Genomic DNA, 23,752 nt, shown 5'->3' with positions numbered 1-23,752 from the left:
TCACTTCTTTCTCAAAATCAACTTTTGAGTCTGATTAGTCCTCATGATTAATCATAAACAAGTTGTTAAATGAATGATAATTTTATCATTATCATAGTTTTATTTTATCCAACATCTATATTATAAGGATGATTAAAAGAAAGAAAAGGAAAAAAAAATAAAATCAAGCAAAAGAAAGGGCCTTCCCAATTATTCAGAAAATTAGAAAGCAAATTAAGAAAAATTTTACATCCTTAGAGCAAATTAAAGAAAAAAAAGAAAGCAATAATCTAAAAGCATACAAATTATCAGTTATCAGTGTAGTGATGTTTCATCAGCTATAATATAGTACACATGCTCAATCAATTAGATCAGCTGCAGAGCACAATAAACAGAATAAAGAATGAATCCGTCGAAGAAAATCGAATATTACAGAACCTACTCTCTGCAGAAATTTAACATTGTAAATAAATTTTAATGGTTAATAAGCAGAATGAGCAATGTTGTGACACACTCACCAACAACTATGACAAAGAAAACCACATTTGAGGATGAACTAAGAGGGAAAGACTGCCATTTCAGCAACATCATTGATCATTCTATGGTTCTTCCGTGTTTTGTTTTGTTACAACAACCTAAAAATGTTTGGACGGAAAGAACTTATCATTTATCGTAAATGATGACTTAACAATAATAGTATGGTTTGTGTCACGCACCTGATAATTAGCGGAATTCATCGTGATAGTCACTGTCATCATCGTCCTCGGTGAAAATTGAACTATAGAATACATACGGGTGCTCGACCATCTCTTTCAAACTGAGTTGGCCATCTTTATCTGCATCTGCCTGGAAAGTGAGGAAGCATTGTGTTTAATCACTTCAAATGGGACGACAAAGACATCACAAAAAGAACATTTTGGATTTGTTAATTTTTTTTCATGTGCCAAACGTAGGAAGGATCAGTAAACAATCCACAAAAAGAAAATTTTTGTAAGAGTTCAACAAATCCAAACAACTAGGCAGAACATCAACTATAGCAAGCTGGCAAACAAATTTAGGAAGCAATGGTGTTGTAGGACTAGTGTATCAGATGAGGGAGAACAAGCAACATTCAGACAAAGAGCATACCAAAAGATGTATACAATCTGGATAACCATAGCAAGAATGCCTTACAGACAAAGATCTGGGGATTGACAATGCGGTGAAGGATTCAACCATGAGATTAAGGGCTAGAAAATTGGAGAACATGTACAACCAACTAGCCTCCTAAGGAGAAAAGTTTCGACCAATTGGGGATTTCCCATTGATAACATTAGTAGTCGTTGGTTGTCCGATGACTAAACATTAGCCTTTCAAAGTTGTCTCTTGGTAAAGTGTTGCAATAAAGTCACCGTTTATAGTAAATGTTAAGGTTAAGTATGTTTGATTACAAATACAAGTCATAACCAATACCAATCACGAAAAAAAGTATTTACCAAGTTGAGAGAACTGAAGATGCCTGATTGGTGATTCACAGATTAATAGGGGGAAAAACAATGAACAAATGAACTTCACTGATCATTACCTGTGTTATCACATACTCAGCTTGTTGTTTTGCATAGTAACGCTCCGAAGGGTGAAGATTACTGATTACAGGAATCAGTTCATCAACAGACAGAAACCTGAAAAGCACACAGTGAGGCTGATTGCCTGAGCATCAGAAATGAGTTTATCTGCACCAGTAGAAATTTAAACATGTACCCATCATTATCTTTGTCAAGTTCTTTAAATAATTTATTAGCTGGTGCCTCCATTGAATCTGACTGATTGTAAGCCTCTTCATAATTCCGGATTGAGTCAAACAAGCCATGGAAATACTCCTGAAAGTTTAGCTTCCCATCTTTATCTTTGTCTCTCTCCCTGAAAATATGAATAGGAAATGAATAATGCTTTGCATGGAACAAGTGGATCATATTTTTATGACCAAACGCTAGCAGGAAGACCAACACAAGGAAAATTTATTGAGCCAACAGTTTTGATGTTAGAAATATCACATTCGAATAGAGCATCAGATCAACAGGAAGTTGCATTTTTGACTCACCAATGGTTGTCATTACATACCATTACTTGGCAATTAAATTCTATTTATCCATCCTGATCTCAAGGAGAAATTATTCAAACTCTTTTTTATTTTTCTAAACAATTCATGTGAAATTCAAAATGGTCATATTCCACAGATAAACAACAATCACAAGGGAGCAACATAAACCAAAAATGCATATCTTGAATCTCAACTTTGACATCGAGTTTCAAAACATATCACCTGAATGCTCTATATTCTTTCCCGTAAAATCTAATGGAAACAAGAATACCAGTCCCTTGGAAAAGAAATCCCAAAGTTTATAAAGATGTTTCCTCTTTGTACAGATGTTCTCCAAAATCTATCTACAAAACTAATAACCCAATATTTCCAAACTTCATGACAAATCTATTGGACAACCATCTCGTTATAAAGGGCACCGAATTTTCCACATCCCTTGTATCCAACTCAACTAGAAAATTCTTAATACACATATTTTTACTTCCAGTCAAGTGCTGTGTTTGCTAGCATCAAATTATCACATGCCTTTACATTGGCAGGTCTCATTTGAACTTACTGCAGTTATAGAGTACAGAACAAAGAAAAACAGTGAAGTCATTGATCTTTGTCATACTAGCTCGCTCATATTACTAGCCTATATCCTAAAGATATTCATCCAAGTATGGTTATAACTACAAAAGCAAACAAGCATGCATAAAAATAAATAAGTAACTCTGTTTTATTCCAACCACTTTTAAATGATAAAGGTTGCACCTTATCTCTTCTTTGCACAACCAATGAATCAGCTTGGGGCTACTGCTATCTGCTGGATGGAGGAAGCTGGAGAAGTGTCACCAAAACAGATTAGTGACAGAGACTTCTTGAAAATAAGTAAATGCAGACAAAACTTACTCATTAAATTCAGTGAGATTTAAAACACCATTCCCATCTACATCTGAAGCATCAAAGTGCTCTCTCTTCCACCAAGTTGAGCCATCTGACAACAAAACATAAATCCACTCAAAACACAATCTGTAGGAAACGGGTAATATTTGTATGAACTCATCACCGAAACATTATGTTTCAGATTAAGTAAACTTCTTTTAGATCATACATGAGTTGAAACATTCATGCCTCATGAAAACAATAGAGAAACACCAAAGAATCCTAGACACTAGCACATTGTTTAAATTACATCCACTGCAGTTAAAAAAAGTTGATATCAATAAAATTGGGTCTGCAAATCTAAGATGTGCCATATCCTGCCATAAAACATCATCATCAATAAACCTAAAAACAGAACAAAAATATCAACCTAAGTGTCACTATATTGATGTTAATTCAAGCAATAAGATCCACAAAAGACCACAACTTTCCAGTACCCACAATTCCACTGGAGAACCAGATTCAATCCTAATAATTCAGAGCTGGATCTCACGAACAAATTTCTCATTTTTTTTTCAGCTATAAAGATCAAACCCCGAGAAAACATCAAATTCCAAGTAAAATTAAGAAACAGAGAACATCTCACCGACCTTCAGCATTCAGAGACCAGGACGGCGGCTCATACTCGTCAAACGAAACGAACCCATCGTGATTCTTATCGTGCAGATCCATGTCCCTCTTTGTCCGGTGCATCACCTCACGTCCGGCCTGCTGAAGATTCCAATCCGTGAGTTCATCCAGGCTGATGCGACCGTCAATCGGGGCGACATCGATCTTGGGGAACAAGAGGACAATACGGTGAGTGACATTGAATCGATCCTCATCATTGATGTAGTCCTCGGCGTCAATAAAGTCCTCCCATTCCGGCTGGGGTTCGTGGCCGGGGGCGGCGGGCATGTCAAAGTGGGTGCGCTCCCACTCGCGATCATCACGGTGAAGCTCGATCTCAGCAATAAGGGGGTCGAAAAGGTGCGGCATGGTGGCGACCAGGGGGTGACGGCGGGGCGGCGGGATCGCGGAGTTTGAGGCGGCGGTGGGAGCCGTGGTGATGGAGGCGGGAAGAAGGAGAGTAAGAGGCGAGGAGGACGAGGAGGAGAAGGCCGAGGGTCACGTATACGAAGGCAGAGAGGGCCGCCATTGATGGATGGATGGAGCTCCGGCGAGAAGCCGATGCCGGCGAGGGATCTCGCGCGGTGAGAATGGGATTAGGTTTACCGCCGGGGATGGCAACGTCGAAGATGCAAAGCTTTCTTCAAAGCTCGAGATTGATGCCCAATTGGGGAATTGCCACGTCACTGAAACTGACGTCACCTGGCTTAAACTATCTATGTAAAATATGAACTCAGTGAAAGTGCGTTTTTAGTCCTCGGTGCAGACCAGAAAGTGATTTTTAGTCCTCGTAACTAAATTGAGTTCAATATCGACTTTTCGATGCTATTTTTATTTTTTTACTAATTCTAATATTTCTTCCATTAATTTGAGTAAAAATATTAATTATTTAGATAATTTGGATTGAATAATGATATTCATCACGTCGGTTTCTAATAAAAATAACGTCGGTTTCTTTGTTCAAAAATATGTTTTGCATGCCTATTTTTTTATAAATATATATATATATATATATATATATATATATTCCGGTGTAAAGTTAATATTTACAAAAACACCTTATAATGGAGCATATTTACATAAAAACCCTTATACAAATTCATATTTGTATGTAAATATATATAAAAGTTTGTATGTGCATGTACACTGCTATGAAATTGCATATTTTTACATATATCTATAGTAAAAAATACATTTACATTACATATACTTATATCAAAAAGAATTTTGGTGTATATTCACAATGAAAATCAGATATGCTGCATGTATACCTTTGTAAAAGTGCCTAAAATAAACATGCTGAGGTAGTTGGACAATTAATTTAAACTTAATTTAGATTTAAGAACAAAATTGACTTTTGCCATATTTGTTTGACCAAAAGTTGGCATTCGGCAGGGCTGAATATGGAGGGATTTAGGATTAAAAATAGTAAAGAATTATAAGACTTCAAAATAATCAGGGACTCATAAGTAATGATATTTTAACAAATTAAATCAACAAGCAAAACCAGATTTGTCAACCGGATAGCCCAATCACAGTATTGTTTATATACTGTTTATGCATTACATACTTTGAACGTACCTCCATCTCTATATATTTGTGTGCACTACTTCTGTATTTATTTGTTTCTCCAATAATTTTTTAAATAGAAGCATTTTGTTGCTTATTAGTAAAAAAAAAAAAAAATCAAATTTTATATAATCTGGTCCGTGCGTGATATATAAGTAAAAATCATTGTGTCATATTAGAGATAATGAAACTATTAACTCCATATTCTTTAATTAACGAGATAATATTCATTGCTGCAAGTTGAATAGAACTCATATATATATATATATATATATATATATGAGGACCCATCATCTAGGGATGTCCCATAATACCTAGTCCGGATGGTGAATCGACCATTCTTATCCCTTATGAGCAATGTAGAAACCGCGCTTTTACTGAGTGTTGTATAGTGATCGTGAGCAGGTAAAAAATATAGACAGATAGTCACATATAAAGCAATCAGCCAATTTGGATGATGATCCAACGTATTAAGATTTAAAATGTCCTTAGATTTTAAATCTAAGGACTTACCTAGATGATCTTTTTCCTATATATATATATATATTTCTGAAAACCACAACCATGAACACTTAGCTAAATTGTACATTTGACCACTTAAGTCTCATGAGCAACGGACAAAACAATGATATCCCAACAACTAGTTCTATATATCCTTTAATTCAAAGGATCAATCAAGCTTAGTCCCCCAAAAAACAAAAATCACTTCAATGTATTCATCCACAAAAGATCATATATAAATCAACTAATCCTTTCTGGTTTCCCTTCATGCTCCACTCTCTCCTTTCAGGGATCTTCACTCCCATGTACCTGCAAATAAATACAAACAAACTAACAAGTTCAGAGCCTAAAATAATTCATAAATATATATATATATATATACATAGTACATGCATGTGTATATGTGTTTGTATGTATACCTTCCAAGCATCAGGACAGTGGCCTGAGGATTGGTGCCAGGAGAGGAATTGAAAGTAGAACTATCAATGACGCGTAAATTATCGACACCGAGAACACGGTATTTATGGTCTAGCACCTTGCCGGCATGGCATCCTCCATGGTAATGCCAAATGGTGATTACAGTGTCTCGACAGAATTGCTCTAATGAGGCTGTGTCATTGGTGTTCTTTGGTATCAAATTCACATTGGCTTTGACACTCATGTTGAGAAGCATCTCCATGGTGATAGCATCATCTTCAATAAGATCAGCAAACTGTTTTGTTTGTATGATCTTCTCGATAGTACGAATACCGAGAACACAGCGATGGAGATCAGAAGGGTGGCTGAAGTAGTTGAAGGTGATGGATGGAGTGGTATCGATGTCGGTGTTTAGCAATGTGAGCTGACCGACAGAGAGTGGACCGTCGATCTTTTCTAGTATGAAGCCGCCTTGAAATGCCTCCATTGGGATTTCATGCTTTCTTTTTGAATAATCCTTTATAGAATCCAGACTTCTTTGGCTTGGTGGAATGGTGGAGAGTTGTCCAATCTGTTAACAGACACAAGAACAAGATAACAATTAGATTTGATAGATAATAATATTCGGAAATGTGAATTGAAGAGGTTGATGATCAAATCACCTCGGCGGACATGATACCATGATGGCAATGGATGCTGTCTGAGGACTGGCCAAAGCCACTGCTGGCCTCAATGAAGGAACCGAATGTCGTAATTCCCACAGTTTCAATAAGGGACTGCTTGACAGGCTTCTTGGAAGGTATGAAGATGGAGTTCATGGGGTTGTCTGAAAGCCCTTTGCCGACATGGGGGTTGTTGAGGATTACCGTTGTTAGATGTTGATAAGAATGGGCATCATTTCATTAGGGCAAGAGGCCAATAAATAGATACAATGTGTATAAATACAGAAGTAGTTAGTATGTATAAACAGTAAGATACAAAGTATAGTATAAGTATATACTAGTCCTCTAACACCCTCCCTCAAACTCACGGTGGATCATAAGCGAGAGTTTGTCAATCGAAAGCGAAATCGAGAAAGCGAGTATGTGCCTTAGTGAAAAAGATCGATGGTGATAGGCGGAGGCAACATCACGGAAGAAGAATAGATACCCGACATCGTAATGATGGCGAACAAAATGTAGAGCAACCTCAAGATGTTTGGTGCGTTCATGAAATCTGAGGATTAGCGACAATTTTGATGGCACTCCCGATTATCCCGATGAGATAGGAGTGGGAGTAGATAAAGAGACACCAAAAATCCACCAAAAATATGGCGCAACCAAATAATCTCCTTGGCGAGTGGAGGACATAGCACCATACTCGGCCTCGGCGATAGAAAGAGCAAGCGTGGTTTGTTTCTTGCTTTTCAAGAGATAAAGGGAATCTCAAGGAAAATCGCGAGAAACCGATGGTAGATTTGCGATCGGGTAGAATCACACCTTGATCGAGCATCACAATAGGCACGCGCGACTCAAGCGATGATGTGGCCGAGAAAAATAACGATCTAGTAAGAGTGCCACGGAGGTAACGAAGAACCCAGCGAAGTGCGACATAATGAGTAGGGCGAGGAGCACTCCTGAGCGGTCGAGAACCACGAGGCGCATAAGCAATGTCGGGTCGAGTGATGGTCAAGTGAGCGAGAGCACCAACAAGAGCCCGATAGCTGAGTGGGATCGGTCAAAAGCTCACCATCGGATGAGGAGAGCGGTGATGTAATTCAATGGGAGTGGGCGGTCACGAATATCGGTGATGTCATCTCGTCGAAAAAAATGTCGGAGATGTATTTACTGCGAGATAACAAATAACCATGACGAGAATAAGCAATCTCAAGACCTAGAAAGTACGAAGGGGACCAAGATCTTTCATCCGAAACTCGGTGTGTAACTGCTGTTTCAGAGAAATAATAGTCTCGGCATCATCACCAGAAATAACCATATCGTCAACATATAAAAGAAGAATAGTGAGACCACGAGGGAGTCGGCGAGTGAGAGGCGTAATCATGAGAGCTCTCGTGAGACCAAGAGCAAGAATCACCTGCTGAAAGCGCTCAAACCCAGTGCGAGGGGCTGTTTGAGCCCATAAACTACTTCGACGAAGATGACACACATGCTTGAGGGAGGATGTGAGAAAACCCGGAGGAGGAGGTCATATAAACCTCCTCAGAAAGATCTCCATGTAAGAAAGCATTGGTCACATCTAAGCGATGAGGCGGCCAGCGGCGTGTTGCGGCAGCAGCAAGAAGAAGGCGAGCGATGAGTCAACTTGGCTACGAGGGAGCAAAGGTCTCGTCATAATCAATGCCATACTCTTGAGTAAAAGCCACGAGCAACAAGGCGAGGCCTTATAGCGCTCGATAGTGCCATCGGTAGCGGGTCTTAATCCTATAGATCCACCCGACAAGTGATGGGGAGTAACACCGGAAGGAAGAGGAGCGAGATCCCGGTGTCATGCAGCTCAAGAGCCCCAGTTCCTCTGTCATAGCCTGCTGCCAATGGGGATGTTGGGCGGCCTCACGATATGACTGTGGCTCATGATAAGTGTGAACAGCAGCAAGAAAAGTCTGAAAATGTGGAGAGTAAGTAGAAGAAGAGAAAGAGCATACTGCAGTGGAGGATGAGCGAACACGGTGCAGGGTAACGACGAGGGATAGCGAGGGAGCATCTTCGGGGAGGTGGGGACTGGAGGAGGAGGCAGGAGAAACACACGAAGTATCAACATTTCTTTGGGAGATGGGTAGAAGAAGGAGGAGAAATGCCAGAAGAAATGGTGGGTGAAGTTGTGGAGGCGGCAGGAATGTCAGAGAAGTCGGGTAGAATAACTAAAGGTTTGGGAGTAGGAAAAGAAGAGGAAGTCCTAAGAAAAAGAAAGATCCGGAGGAGGAGAGGTAAAGAAAGTGGTATCTTCAAGAAGGTAACATGACGAGAAATCTGAAGGCGACGAGGAGGTAGGGATCATAGCAGATGATAACCCTTGTGTTCGAGTGTATCCAAGAAAAAAATACACATCGCGAGCAGCGGAGAGCTTAGTTCGCTCGGTGGAAGGCGGAGTACAAAAGCAAACACAACCAAATGTGCGAAGATGACCATAAGATGGGGAACAAGAGAACAACCGCTCATAAGGAGTAACACCAGAAAGAGTGGAGGAAGGTGTTCTATTAATAAGATAGATGGATGTAAGAATAGCTTCATCAAAAATTGTTGAGGAGCAGGAGGAGGCGAAAAAGAAGGGGCACGAGTAGTCTCAAGTATATGGCGATGCTTACGCTCAGGCAACACCATTCGGCGGTGTGTAAGGACGGGAGGCTGGCGAGAAAGGGTGCCATGAGGAGGAAAGTAAGGCACGGAAAGATGTAGAGAGATATTCTTGAGCTCCATCGGTCACGAAGGACCTTGATTCGTTTATCGAATTGAGTATGGACCATTTGTGTGAATTGAGAATAAATGGTGTAGACTTCAGAACGAGATCGCATTAGGTAGAGCCAGGTATATCTAGAAAAGTCATCAATGAAGCTTATGTAATAAGAGAATCCGAGTGAGAGAAGAGGAAGGAGCGGGGACCCCAAACATCGAGAATGTACTAGATCAAAAAGTGGAGTTGGAAAAGGAGTCACTAGATGGAAAAGGAAGAGCCGAGATGTTTAGCAAACTTACAACCCATACAAGAAGATAATGAGCCAGAAGAGACAGAACCAAGACACCCTGAACTAGTTAATAGTTTCAGGCGAGCATTAGATACATGTCCTAATCGAGCATGCCAACGATCTAATGAACAAAGCGGAAGCAACAATAGCGGGGAGTACATATGGAAGGAGAGGTAGATATAGGGTAGATGGAGAGACTCGAGGGTGATAAAGCCCGCCAACTCTACGCGGGTCCCAATCCTCCGACACAGTAAGATGGTCACCTGCAGGCAGGCGGAAGAAGAGAAGGTAGTGAGTCAAACCATGATCATGAGTGGTCACGTGAAATAAGATTTAAAAGCTAAACCCAGGAACATGGTGAGCTGAGGGAATAGTAAATGAAGAAGCCGAAGATGACCCGGATGCGTGGCGAGGAAGAAGACTTCAGTCGGCAGATCTGAACACTCGAAAGCAGGGGTGAGTACTAGAATGATGAACTAAGGTAGTAGCATCCGCGATCATATGGTGAGTAGCACCGAGTCTAAAAATCCATAAGGAGGAAGACATACCGAGGCAGGCAGACATATGGGAGGAAGAGTCTGGATTGCATGGCACGTTGCATGGCATGTGGTTGCTCTGTAAAGCTTAGCAACCCCGAGAAGCAATATCCCCGGAAGAATCGGGGAGTCAAGGCCTCGGCGGTGGCGAGCATGAGGGTGAAGAAGGAACTCCAAAAAGACCGTTGGGGTGGACGATCTTTGTGGATCTGCTTGCTTGCCGATTCTTTGAAAGCTTTGGACATTGAGTCTTTGTATGGCCTTGTCGCTTGCAGTAACGGCAAAAAGGAGAGGATCCAGGAGAGGACAACGGAGCACTGGGAGTAAAGGTCCGAGAAGAGCGCGAAGATGTCGCAGCCAAGACTGTATCTGTAGAGCCAGGACGAGATGATGAGAGTGCATGTAGCCTTGTCTCCTCAGCCATAACACTGCGCACAACATCATCAAAGGAGGGAATTGGGTCTCGATTAAGTAATTGGCTGCGAACAGGCTCATAGTCAGGACGGAGACGCATCAGAAACTCAAAGGTTCGCTGTGTCTGGCGAGACTGAATGCGAGCCTTACAACACTTGCACGTCAAACAAGTGGAAGGCTCTAAAGAGTCAAGTTGTCTCCACAATGATCGCAATTCAGTAACATATTCCCGTACAGAGCGCTCCCGTTGCTGAACATAGGTGAGATCCTGTAAAATAGCATACTGGCGAGCAGAGCTGGACTGCTCAAACATATGACGCAGATGGGTCCACATAGCTAGGGCAGTCGGAAGATGCCCAATTTCCATGCGAATATCAACCTCGCATGACTGACAGATGATAGACATTGTGCGATGATCGGTGATACGCCATGAAGCAAATGTCTTGTCGGACTCTTTTAGGGAGGGAGAGGTATCATCCATAGTCCAAATAACTCGTATCCAAAGTAGAATGATACGTAGAAGTAGTGTCATCAATTCTTTATAATTGGAGCCATTTTAGTTTGACATCCACCGACTAAGAAATTCCCGAGTAGTAGAAGCCATGTGGGCAGGTTTTTTCGGTTTTAGTAAACAACTATTAGTGAAATAACATCACATGAATGAGATAACATCACATGCAAACAAAAATAAAAAAATAAAAATAATAATAATAATAATAACATCACATGCAAGCTTGTCTCCCATTATGTTTGGTCGGCCCAATTAGTGGAATGTCACCATCTTGTGAATAGGAACATCCACTATCATCACATGCAAACAATGAATGCCATCAAGCTTGTTGACCAAATGAAGAAAGTTGCGATCATGCTGGCCAGCGGAAGGGACGATCGGCTTGTACGTGGATCTCAGTGGAAGCCTCGCCGATGAAGACTCTCTGATGTCCGAAACCACGGTGCTAGATGAACGGTAGGGATGGCCGGACTGCACAAGAGAAACCGAAGACGAGAAGAGTAAGAATGGTCGTCTGCAACGTGTATGATGGCGATGATGAGAAGGTACACGAGGACCGGAAGCAAGGAGCTGAAGAACTTGGAGGCGGTGGTCGGGACCAGGACAATGGCTCACAAGGCGTCAATGGCGGCAGTGGTGGATGATCAGCGAGGGAAGTGAGGATCGCTGGCCGATCAACGTTGGCGGAGCCAAACTCAGAAGAGATCCGGCCGAGGAGAAGAGACCCGGGAATGATGAGAACAAATCAGACTCTCAAAAGTCCAGCGAAGTGGACTCCGACCCGGCGGAAAAAATTACCCAAAGAACATCTCTGATACCATGTTAGATGTTGATAAGAATGGGCATCATTTCATTAGGGCAAGAGGCCAATAAATAGATACAATGTGTATAAATACAGAAGTAGTTAGTATGTATAAACAGTAAGATACAAAGTATAGTATAAGTATATACTAGTCCTCTAACAACCGTGATGTTTAGCTTCTGGAGATCATTTTTCGGACCAATGCCGCTCAGGAGCAGCAGCTGGGGGCTGCCTACTGTACCAGAAGAGACAATAACTTCACTTCGACTGTTGCCATTGACGAAAGCCCGGTGTAGGCGGCCACATTCATCCTTGAACACCACTCCTATCGCCTTCGGTCTCAGTCCTGTTGCATGAAGTTGGTTCAGGAATCAGGAACACCAATGGTAACTGAAATAACTGATTCAGTAAATGAGCTAATAATACCTTTAGTATCAAAAAGAATTTTCTGCACAGTGGCATGGAGTAAGACTTTGAGGTTCTTCGGGTTCCCGGCGAGAAGAAGATCAGCAGCTGTTCGCCGGAAGCCATGTTTGGTGAAGATAGTGCCCCCAATCTTAGTTCCATTGATGTGGTCATAAGTGTATCCATTGAAAGGAGAGATACCGGCTTGAAGAAGTCCATTCCTTAGTGCAGTTTGCCATGGTGCTAGCTTGGGCCACTGGACTATCTGCTTCTCAACCCATGGAAATGCTTCATTTACTAGGTCTAAATCCCATCCGGCATTCCTCACAAAGCTGAAAAAGATCAGGAAACTTGATGAGATGGCATGGTAAGTTCAGAAATTAATCTCTTGAGCTGCTCCTCTTTCCCAACTAATTCTTTTTAATGAAGTTAATGTAGGTTTCTGCTTTTTGTCAATGTCAAGCTTCTAAAATTAAGAATAAACCGGTGAACGTAAACCAAACAAATGAGAAAGCAGTACTAGATCTTCAATCCACGAACGCAAACCAAACTCGAGTGTTGCTAGATCTTCAATCCACAAATAGCAACAATAATTGAAAATAATGGTGATTAGCCTAGAAAATGAAGTTGGAAAAAGAAAAATAAGTCAAGTCTTCTGTCCAACATCTTTCAATTCTAGTCCTTTATATTGTAAGAGGAAGACAAAAATGAATAGAACTAAATTATACCTTAATTAACTTCTCAATAGCCGCAAAATTAGATAAGAGCATTGATAATGCAGTACTGAATCTAGTTATGCATCAATTCATTCCTTTTGTTTGAGCTAATTATGATCTGTTTAACCTCTATTCAAAATCATGATAGCCAGTTCAATCTCTATATCAACCAACCAACGAGAAATTAATTCTAGTAGCAAAGAATGCATGAAATTCCAAATCTCCAACAACACAAACTTTAAGGCAATTGTGATCATTCCTTTCAAGAAGAATTAGAGAAGAAGGGAGAATGCAAAGACATACCTTTGGCTGGCTCTGGAGTAGAAACCAGCATTAATGCAAGTTCCTCCTCCCAAGACCCTTGCTCTGGCATTGATGACTCCATCAGTGGATATGAATGGTTGTGAAGGAGAGGTGGGAGAGGTATCAGCCAGAGAAATATGGAAGTTCTGTAAGTAAGAGACATTCAAATTGCCATAAGGGGAGCCACCCCTCTCCAGAACAAGCACACTGTATTTCTTAGAGAGAGTAGCAGCAAGAGGGCAGCCAGATGTGCCTCCACCCACTATGATGTAGTCATACTCTTGTTCAGGTGTTGATGAGAAGCTGCTTGCTGTTCTGAGATATGAGTATTTGGATTTGGTTGGTAATTCCCTTCCTGCAAAATTCTTTTGTTATTACTCAATATAAAGTTCTGAACATAGTTTGAACTTTGATAGATAAAATCAAAACCAGCTTTCCTAGAAAGAGTGGTGATGAATTTGAAACTTCAACATAAGATATGGGGACAAGGACACAACAAAGAGAACATAAATTCACATGCAAAAACGTGAGCATTTTCTAAGAGGAAATGTTGTTCTCTATAGTCTATAGCCCATACACTTTGACGTTTACTCCATAATATGTGAAATTCTTATAGATACAAAATAAAAAAACACTCACTCACACAACATATGAGCAGTAAAAACAAAAGAGAAAGTCATGAAACAGATTCTTAGAAAATGTTGTTCTCTATAGCCCACACACTTTGACGTTTACTCCGTATGTGAAATTCTTCAAGATAAAAATTTTTTTAAAAAAAAAAGAAGAAAGAAAACAACACTCACTCACACAACACATAAGCAATAAGGAAGACAATTTCACAAGCAGAAAAATAAAAGAAAAAAGTCATGAAACAGGCATTCAGGACCTTGAAATGGTCTAAGTATGCTGAGAAAAAACAAGAACATGAGGAGATGTCCATCTCTCTTGCAAGCCATGAAAACAAAAGAAACAAAACTAAAAGCCTCACTGCTACTGCACACTATTTATATATCCAAACCAATCTCATTCCATGTCACCAGCTCACTGGCCAATGGAAGTCTATGCAGATGAGTGGGGGTTGTGAAGTTGAGGCTATTACAGCCTCGGTGTCTTTAAGAGGAGGCTAACCTACAACAGCTAAGTCATTTATTGTTGGAAATGAATGCATTGTTGTAGCAAAACCAATGAGATGACAGAGGACAACTAACTACTCTTTCTTCTCCAACGGCCACCCAGATGTACGATGCCATTGAGCCTTGAGTACCTCTTGGTCCCAAAATGCTAAGAGCCCTCAAACATTTTCTTAATTTGAAGATTGCAATAACAAAGGACAACTAACAAAGGACGATTTGAAGATTAATTGCAATCCACTGCATTCGTTATCACAATCTACAAAATCGGTGCACAATAATGAGTTTTGCCACCTTAATTTGATAGTAAATGTCTAATCTTCTCTGTTTTTAGTAAACAAAACAAACTATTCATCTTACTTACCACTCATCTCTTTACGTAATTCAGACGGAACTACAAAGGTTACAACTAAGTTTTTGATCTACAAGAGTAACATCAAAGACAAGATTCTTTTACTATTCATTTGCTGTCCTGCATTACCAGACTGGCATACAGCTTAGAAAATCCTCAAGGAAAAAGCCACAAGTTTCACACTTTGATAGGCTCACATCATCCTGAGTCCTGACACTACTCCATTCCACAATGTCTACCCATAGCCATAGGGAGAAGGTATACCATAACCCAAAGCAATAATAAGACTCACCAACCATCCTGAAGTTCCGTACTAGAACAACTGCTGCTGCCTTAGTGATAAATTCAAATAGTCATTTGAGGCTCAATGAGTTAAAGTGTTGTAATTTGCATTTAAAAACCGACAAATTCTTACAAACATAGAGCATAATGGTTTCATTTAATAGGTAGAGAGTAAGCACAACTTCCTCAGTTTATTGCAATTAATACGGAGGCAAGCGAGTGACCATCTTATGAAGGTTCTAGTAGATATCTTAAATGGTGCTCTAAATAAAACTGCCCATCTGCTAATCTTGGCCTCCTAAAAGATAAGAGAAGGTAGGTTCATTTATGAAACCCACATGCAGTGGTATCATTAAACAGATTACAGCATTGAAGGAGGTTGGATATTGGTTCCTTTGGTTCTCATTGGAATTGTAGGCGTTCTTTGCATCCAATATGACACTAAACAAAAAGTTGATTGGGCGGTAGGTGGTCCTAGTTTTTGAAGCGGAAAGAAAAAACAACTCAAAATTCAATGACTAAAAGATTCACATTTCATCTCCAAGAAAATAGCTGCAGATAACTACTGTTTAAAGAGGACATTGACAGTGATGTCACAGAAAGCTGGCTGTTGATGAATTAACTGATGAGACATTCCAAGCTCTTATTACATATGTTCCTTCTTCTAACTTGATCTTTCACCTTTCAATTTATAATCAATGGAACACCAAGCTATAATAAATCGCTAGTTATGACGGTTCAGCTCATTGGTCTATTAGCAAACTATGAAAATGGCATATAACTGCCTACTTAATTATGCATCCTACAATAAAATTGGCAGTACTAATTACTTACCTGAAAACAGAGGTTTAACAGCTCTGAGATTTGCGACACTATTACATTCTTTTCTATAGATAAATCATGCATTCCCAGATACTTCCTTTCTTTAATGATGATCAAGAAAAAGTAACTTTAATGATTATCAATTCAAGGCCTTCCAATGAACTCTATCAGCAGATAAATTTGAACACAAAGACATAACACTAAAAAATAAGTGAAGGGTTCGTAAAAGATTCAGCATTCATTCCTGGAAACAGGTAAACAAACCTGGAAACAGAAAACTGGTGGCAACTACACACTTAATTTCAGGTTAAAAGGCATCAGAACAATTGGTGATTAATAGAAAAATTCAAAACAGAAATAAAAGCTGTGCAAACTTCATTCAGAAATGCGAAGTTATTACAATTTCAATCTGGTCCATCCTTTTCAATGCATGCATTGTATGTTCATCCATTATAACAGTTAGTTGAGAATTTGTCCTGAATGCATTATCAATACATGCATACTGAAACTCTTAACACAAAAACTCCATCTTCACGCAAGCAAAACTCCATTTTGACATGCCAGTTCGGACATGTCATGTGGTTTTCTGATAAACATAATAACAATATGAGTACGCAACTAGACAAGACTCTAGTCTCAGAGTTATTCTACTCAATCTTCTGCATGAGTACTGCAGGGTATCAATGGGCGTCAATCCCATAGCAGCTCCAGTCAATGACAATGTACTGACTCTAACTAAATGTCAAGATCATTAAACTGCAAAAAATCAGTGGATTTCAGTGTAGTGCAGACAACAGAGAATGGTTGAACCACTAGTTTCTGTTTACAGGATGGTAGATACAGTTGTAGTTAATTTGTCTATAATAATACCATACCAAGTAGTCAAGTACCAACATTGCAGCAGATACGTACCATGTATATGATTGAAAAAATATTGAATGGAACAAACACTTAAATGTCAAAGTTGAATAGCTCAACATATATATACTTCCTGTGCATTACGTATGTTTGAAATTTATGTTTAATGGCATGAGATGTATAAGAGCTTGCAGCTGCAAGTATCAGACACAATGAAGAATTTGATGGCTATGACCAGACATTAAATTATTTAATCAAGAATATGATTTAATACAAATACCAGAGTAACAATCACTAGATAGCCTATTGAAAGTCCCTTAGATCTCAAGGTTTTGCTTGCTAATTAGTTTTGTCTAGGTTGTGTTCTTGTTTTTTGTTCTGTTTTCTTCTTGTATTTCTGGTTCTTGCTTTGTTTATTTGTAATCTTAACTGTTTGTAAACGGTTTTTTATTTTAATAAATAGCTCTAAGAGTTCTTTCCCTCAAAGAAAAAAAAAAATAATGGGTGAGTGATGCAAAGTTGAATCTCTTATGCTGTGAAAACATACTATAATTATATTAGGGTTATAAGACAAATAAGTTTACTATTGTGCGGTTGTGTTCATCGGTATTTATTTATTTATTTATTTATTTCATCTTATTTTTTGGACAAAAATAGTTGCCATTAGTACAAAAAAAAATCAAGTTATTAAACACTTATTACTAATAATAATCTATTTATACTATTGAAATAGATATATAATTTACTGTAAGAGTGTTTTAATGGACAATTTTAATTTTTATTAATAATATTTAAATTTTTATTTATATTACTTATAATATTAATAATTAAAAAACATTAATTACACCAAATTATTTATATAATAAATACCTATAAAATCATTGAAATCCAAACTATAAAATAATTTATATGATAAAAATTATTTAATTATTTTATTTTAGGGAAAATTACTGTTCACCCCTTGTAATTTTCAAAACTTCCCAAAAACCCCCTCCAACTTTTACACACCCTGGACAAATTTCTCAGTATATTTTTACATTCAGTAACATTCCTTTTAACCCCTCACCGGTAAGTTGAAGTGGGTCCACGATATGAAATTTCTTTTTTGCCCTTGCAAAAGGTGGGAAAAATGGCGCCCAATCATAACTTTCTTTATGCATAGTTTTTCAATTTTTTTTTTGCCTCCTGCTTGCTTTTTTTCTCAAACAAAGTTTTAGAAGGCTCATATCTTGTTCTTCTTCTTGTTCTTGTTCTTGTTCTTCTTCTTCTTCTTCTTCTTTTTCTTCTTCCTCATTTCGGTGTATTCAATTTTTAGCTCTTCCGATTAAATTATGGAGAGTTTTTTTGTGCTATTGCTAGATACAACTGGGGAGGATCGAGTGCTAATGTTCACTGCACCGACTTCTTGGGGAATCGATGTTAGCATCGAAATATGTGAGCGATGGGGTCTCGATATTTCCCCTGTCGTAGTGAAGTTTATCACACCCCGATGGACATAAAACCAGTATGTCTCATATAAAACGAGGTTGACTTCCAAACAGATGTGTCACGTGCACTCCATCTTCAAATGTTCTCGTTGTTGATCTTGTTGTTGAGCATGATGATGTGGCATCGTGATCCCATCGAAAACGCAGTTCTTCCTCGCTGTAAGTTTCTTCTCGCTTTATGTTTATATAGTTGTAGAAGTTAATTATTGTTTATTATCCCCTGCCATCGCTTTACATTTATCAAGTTTCCATTTAAACACTATTGTCTCCGATTAACTTATTAACTTATTATTTAACTTTTTGTTTTAACGCTTTAAGATTTATGTTTATCGCTTTAAATATTTTGTGTCTCTGCTTTAAATATCGATCTTGTTCGCTTTAAACTAAAGTGTCGAGGTGGAATTCGAATCCGCGCCTCGCTCCACATCATGGCGAGCCTCGAGGGCGTGTGGCATGCCTTCCTTCCTCATCCGATCAGTCGAAGTGTTGTCGCTGGATATTGACAATGTTTTGCAAGGCGCTGAACATTTCGCAGACGCACTTAGGAATTTTCTGCAATCAAAAAGGAATTTTATTCTCTGCTTTAACTCGTTATTTTTATCGCTTTAAAAATAAATTTGTATCCGCTTAAAATGTACTAACGGGATGGTGCTAGCGGTCTCCCCAGCTGCACTAATACACGCCGGCTCCCCAAGCGCTTTCCACTCCCGCCGCACATAAAAAATCGAACATTACATTACATTCTATAAGAGATTATTAAGTAATAAGGATATTTTTAAACGTAAAAATATTAAGTATATTTTTGTTGTAATTACATTGATATTATTAAATAATAAGGATATTTTAAACAGAAAATATTAAATTTAAACAGAGAAACCTAAACTTAAATAGAGAAAACGAAAGTTAAAGGGCAAAAGTTATCATTATACAGTTAAAATGAATGTTGATATTAGCCGATAATGAAAATGAAAATGAAATGAACCCTACCCGATAATGTACCTCACGGACTACAATATCATCCAACAAGAACGTAACCTCAAAACGAAAATGTAATGAATTTAATTGAATTTAGATACATGATCATTTACATCGACAAAAATTTGTCATGTTCTTCTGAAAAAATGAATCGAATTTAAACCGGTTTACATTTGAAACTATTACACCCTATACAATGACTATGACCCCGCTATGCGTACACTCCTCCGGGTTCGCTTTTACACAAGAAAACGGAGTTTAAACAATTACATTGATATTTACACAATGAACTATATACTTAAACACTCGAAAGTGTATGTTAAACAAACGAACTCGATTATTAAAGAAAGAATCGTGTATACAAATATAGAAAGAACGACTAAGAACCCGCTACGAAGACTCCCTCCGGGCCGTGATGCCGTCCGCCTCTCCTCCCTAAGTATGCGGAAAACATACCTTAATCGCAGATAAGGGACGCCATCTGCAGTACCGTAGCTTCTCACCGCGAGTAATCGCTCGATAAACCGCATGACATAGACGCCGCAGTCAACACTTCCTTTTTCTCGTCATGGGGCTTCAATGTCGTGAACAAGCGGGTACTTTGCGGTCGCCGACTCGCCCAACTCCATGTCGATACAGAGGTCGAATAGGTTCCACTGCCGAGATATACAAGTTCATATTAGAATGCCGATTATTTACCGAACACTATTACACAAACACAAATTATTAAAGCACTTACCATTTCTAGCTGCTTTTTTTATCAGATTCTTCGCTTTGGCATGAAGAATAACGCCCGTATTCTTGTTTTTCATCGTCAGGACGACGACATACGGAAGTGGCCACTCATAATTATCGGAGGACGACGACGTCCACTTCACGCAAGTCGCGTGCATCTCCAATCATAGCCATCGTGATTCACGTGCGTCGCCGCCTCGCTTTGACACGAACAAGGCCGATGCCGGGTGTGATGGAGGCGCGCCTCTTATAACGAGTATGACACTACGCTCATCGTCTTTTTGCAAGATACATACTGAATCGCGCCCATCACATCGTCTCGCGACTATCTCCTTCCCTCGAAAGCAGTCGAATAGATCGCCCGTGTGGTCTCGACAGAGTCATTCTTCCACACGACAAAGGCTGTGGTCGAATCGGAACAAAGACATGTAAACAATGTTGTAAGTATAAAATTAAACGTTAAAGTATAAACTTTAAATTTATATTGAATGTTTAAACCAGAATCTGTAATATTTAAAGGGTATCACTTATAAGTTAAATGTTATCTCAGAATTTTAAACGTTAACGCTCCTACTTAAATGGTAACTAAAACAGCTTTTAAACAATATCATAAAAACTTCAAACTTACTTGTCCAGTAGGGCGCTGAGGAAGATCCTTATCAACTCCCCGTCAGACTTATCGAGCGCCGATCATCAACGATCTTCTGAACGAAGACTTTCTCCGAAGTTCTTCTACTTTTTTTATCGGGCTTCCTTTTAATGGGGCATCGACTGCAAAGATCAACCCGGAGACACTTCCCTTACACGCCTTCGTTCTTGTGGGATCGCTGTTCCGCTCGACGCGCACGGCCGACCGTTGGTTCCACCGCTGAATTCCACTTCGCCGAGGATAGACTCAACGACCTTCTCAACCGTGAGTTCCACTGCAGCTAAAAGATCAACGGGAGACACAACGTTGTCCGGTTGTTCTTCTTCACGGATTGTGTCCATCTTTGACGCCGCATCGCCGCGCCGCTCCACCGTGACGCATGATGTCGCCAACAATGTAGTCGACGATCTTTTCCACCGCGCAGAACTCGGCCGCCATCTTCAATCTCCTCCACCGTGATGGGCATGTCATCAACGCTAACAACATCACTGCCGATGGTGCTGCCGACGGTCGCTACTATTATTTCATCGTCACCGCACGAGCGCTGGAGACGCGAGGCATTATTGTTTTCCTCTTTTTGCAAGCTTCTTCGAACGAGGCCGCTTTCGAAGGGCCACCCCGATGATGTCCCTCGCTGCCGAACTCCGACGGCAGATCCGTCCCCGGGTGCTTCATTTGTTTGAAGGGAAGGCGCAATGATCGCGATCGCTGACCGGCCTTCCAACGCTCCACCCGAGCGACTGGTCGAGGGAACTCGATCATCAAAATCCGCAAGCCTCGCGATGAGAGTTGCAGTGACATCCTCGCTCAGCGCCGGCAGTGAGCCGCCACGTCGTGGGCCGACACTGCCGGGGAAAGCCACGGTCGGGCGGGGTGGGGAGGGCTTCTCGGCCCTCGACGAATGCGCTTGCCCCGGAAGCAGGAGAATCGGCGTCCAGCAAGCAAGGAAAGAGGTCGCCTTTCTCATCTCGCTTTCGAGCAAGCTGTTTTGAGCAATAGCATCTCGACTCGACGGTCGTCCCGAACAAATACTTCTTCATCAAAGATTCGCCGAACCAAACTTCAGAAACTAGCATGATGCAAAGCAAACAATCTTAGCGAAATTATTTAGTTTAAACAATTAAAAACTATATTTACACACGTAACTCGTGATATTTAAAACGTTATAACCTATTGTGTTAAACAAGAACAAACAAATTAAACATTAAACTAAAAGTTTAAACTGTGAGTCGAACAAAGTTAAACTAGTAAGTTATAATGTTAAACGATAGATGAATAAAGTTAAACTAGAATGATACGGTTAAACGTTAACGCTCATGCAGCTAAAACAAAATATTTTTGAATTATTACCTCTTTTCCTTCTCGAGAGACTGACAAAGTCGTCTCTATCGTCAGCTCGCTTCCCTAGTATTTTCACCGTGAAAGCACAAAGATCCTTGGGATCTCGCAGAAACGGACTTTCTTCCCTGCTCCCGGCCACCAGAAACCGGATGTTAAGCGCCACTGCCAGAACCCCTTAACATACCCGTGTCTGGTCTTCTTCCCCGCAAAGATCTAGATCGTGACTCGTGCAGCGGCTCGCTAGTACGTCCTCCATAAGCCACTTCGTCGTCAGCTGCACCACGCCAGCGCCCCCATTCCGTGTAGATCATCGACATAATCAACGATCCAGCTAGGAACCGAAAGGTGAGAGGTATTTGGGGAAGAGGATCAGCACAGTGGAGGTACACCATCGAAGTTTGGCAAAAATTCTCCTCTTCTCCCTCCGTCCAACGAAGTCGTCAAGAGTCGCTCCCCGACGGAGTCTCTCGCTCTCTCGTGACGCCTTCGAGCAAATACCTCTTCGAAGTCGACCGTGTTTTCTTCTTCCTAAACACGATCGCCTCCCCATCGCAACGCAGCCAAGAACGATCGCCACATCTTCAGCCCGAAAGTCGCATGCTTTCCCCGATCCCCGAATTTATCAGCGCTAAGTATCGATCTCCGCAATGTAGAGTCAAGAAGGGCCCGCCTTGGATACGCCGCCCAACTCAAGAATGTCGCTGAATCTGGTCCTTCTTGATGATCTCCCAGCTGTCGAGGGATCATGTGAACTTTCAATTCACCCACCCGGCTCCACTACCTGCTCAAGTAGCATCGCCCATTAACTAGATCGACCGCCATAATCACAAGCCTCACACAATAACAAAGACATCGTTGCTTTTAAATGTAATTTTGTTAAACCAGAACACTCGCCTAAACACCGATATCATGTTTTTAAGCAATGACGATACTATTAAACAGTAGATACAAATAATTAAACCGAGACTTTAACTAACTTAAACCAGAAAGCTCATTGTTTAAACGGAGACCTCATTTTTACAACTCGCAACCATATCAACTAAAAAGTGGTAAACGAGATTATAAACATTACACAAAGCACAACAATCGAAAACCATTTCGATCGATGATACAGTATGTAAAAATGTAAAAACAAAACAAAAAAACCCTAGCTGAGACATCTCCCTCGCAGACTAACAAAAACCCTCAAACATTAATCCCCTCGAAAGCTTCAAATGCCTTCCAACAAAAACAAAAATCACAAACCAAAACCGAAAAATGTCTCTTCGTAATGTAATAGTTAACAAAAACCATAATGAATACCTTAGACTCGCAGTGACGAAATGCCGAATACTTGCACGGACTTCTTCTTCGAGACGCCGGGAGTGGAAGAGCTGCCGGGAAGAGAAGAGCCGAGACGCGAGTCGAGCTGAGTCGCGAGTCGAGAGGTAGTCAAGCAATTTGAATGCTTAAGAAAAACCCACCCACTTCCTCACACACCGAACGAGTGCAGCCACGACTTCCCGCAAGTGCATTTTCGTCCCATAAAATTTTTAAATACACCCGCTTTAACGCCGTACGCACTTTGTGTTTCAAAATCACTGAGTGCAAGTGAAGGAGTGATTCCCAAACCATGCATTGTTTCTAAGAATTCTAAGAAACAGAGGCTCGTAATTTCCACTTTATTTTATATATAT

At 40.1% G+C, this 23,752-nt stretch overlaps 2 protein-coding genes across 2 annotated transcripts; both read right to left on the bottom strand.

The window, feature by feature from the left end:
- Positions 1 to 341: 341 nt before the first annotated feature.
- LOC120251921 (calumenin-like) lies at positions 342 to 4,258 on the bottom strand. The gene is given in 8 exon segments (XM_039260569.1): positions 342 to 614; positions 696 to 825; positions 1,544 to 1,640; positions 1,720 to 1,878; positions 2,813 to 2,878; positions 2,951 to 3,035; positions 3,574 to 3,949; positions 3,951 to 4,258. Coding segments are annotated over 7 exon segments (1,077 nt in total). The 5' UTR covers positions 4,122 to 4,258; the 3' UTR covers positions 342 to 614; positions 696 to 702.
- Positions 4,259 to 5,877: 1,619 nt separating this feature from the next.
- LOC120251439 (protein HOTHEAD-like) lies at positions 5,878 to 14,536 on the bottom strand. Its single transcript, XM_039259959.1, has 7 exons — positions 14,332 to 14,536; positions 13,446 to 13,800; positions 12,448 to 12,758; positions 12,175 to 12,367; positions 6,742 to 6,934; positions 6,082 to 6,650; positions 5,878 to 5,971 (listed from the first exon to the last, which is right to left on the bottom strand). Exons 1-7 carry the CDS (start codon positions 14,399 to 14,401, stop codon positions 5,878 to 5,880), a joined length of 1,785 nt encoding a protein of 594 aa, XP_039115893.1. The 5' UTR covers positions 14,402 to 14,536.
- Between the last annotated feature and the right edge of the window lie 9,216 nt (positions 14,537 to 23,752).

The sequence above is a fragment of the Dioscorea cayenensis genome, chromosome 20 (genome assembly GCF_009730915.1).
Source record: "Dioscorea cayenensis subsp. rotundata cultivar TDr96_F1 chromosome 20, TDr96_F1_v2_PseudoChromosome.rev07_lg8_w22 25.fasta, whole genome shotgun sequence".
In the NCBI taxonomy this organism is placed as follows: Eukaryota; Viridiplantae; Streptophyta; class Magnoliopsida; order Dioscoreales; family Dioscoreaceae; genus Dioscorea; species Dioscorea cayenensis.
The sequence above is the reverse complement of the archived record's forward strand: the minus strand, read 5'-3'. Positions and strand labels throughout refer to the sequence as shown.

Coding starts and splice junctions, on each gene's coding strand:
- LOC120251439 (XM_039259959.1), bottom strand. CDS start 14,401: ATGGCTTGCAAGAGAGATGGACATCTCCTCATGTTCTTGTTTTTTCTC. Junction 12,368..12,447: donor AATTCTTTTTGATACTAAAG/GTATTATTAGCT, acceptor TTCATGCAACAG/GACTGAGACCGAAGGCGATA. Junction 6,651..6,741: donor ATGGTATCATGTCCGCCGAG/GTGATTTGATCA, acceptor GTCTGTTAACAG/ATTGGACAACTCTCCACCAT.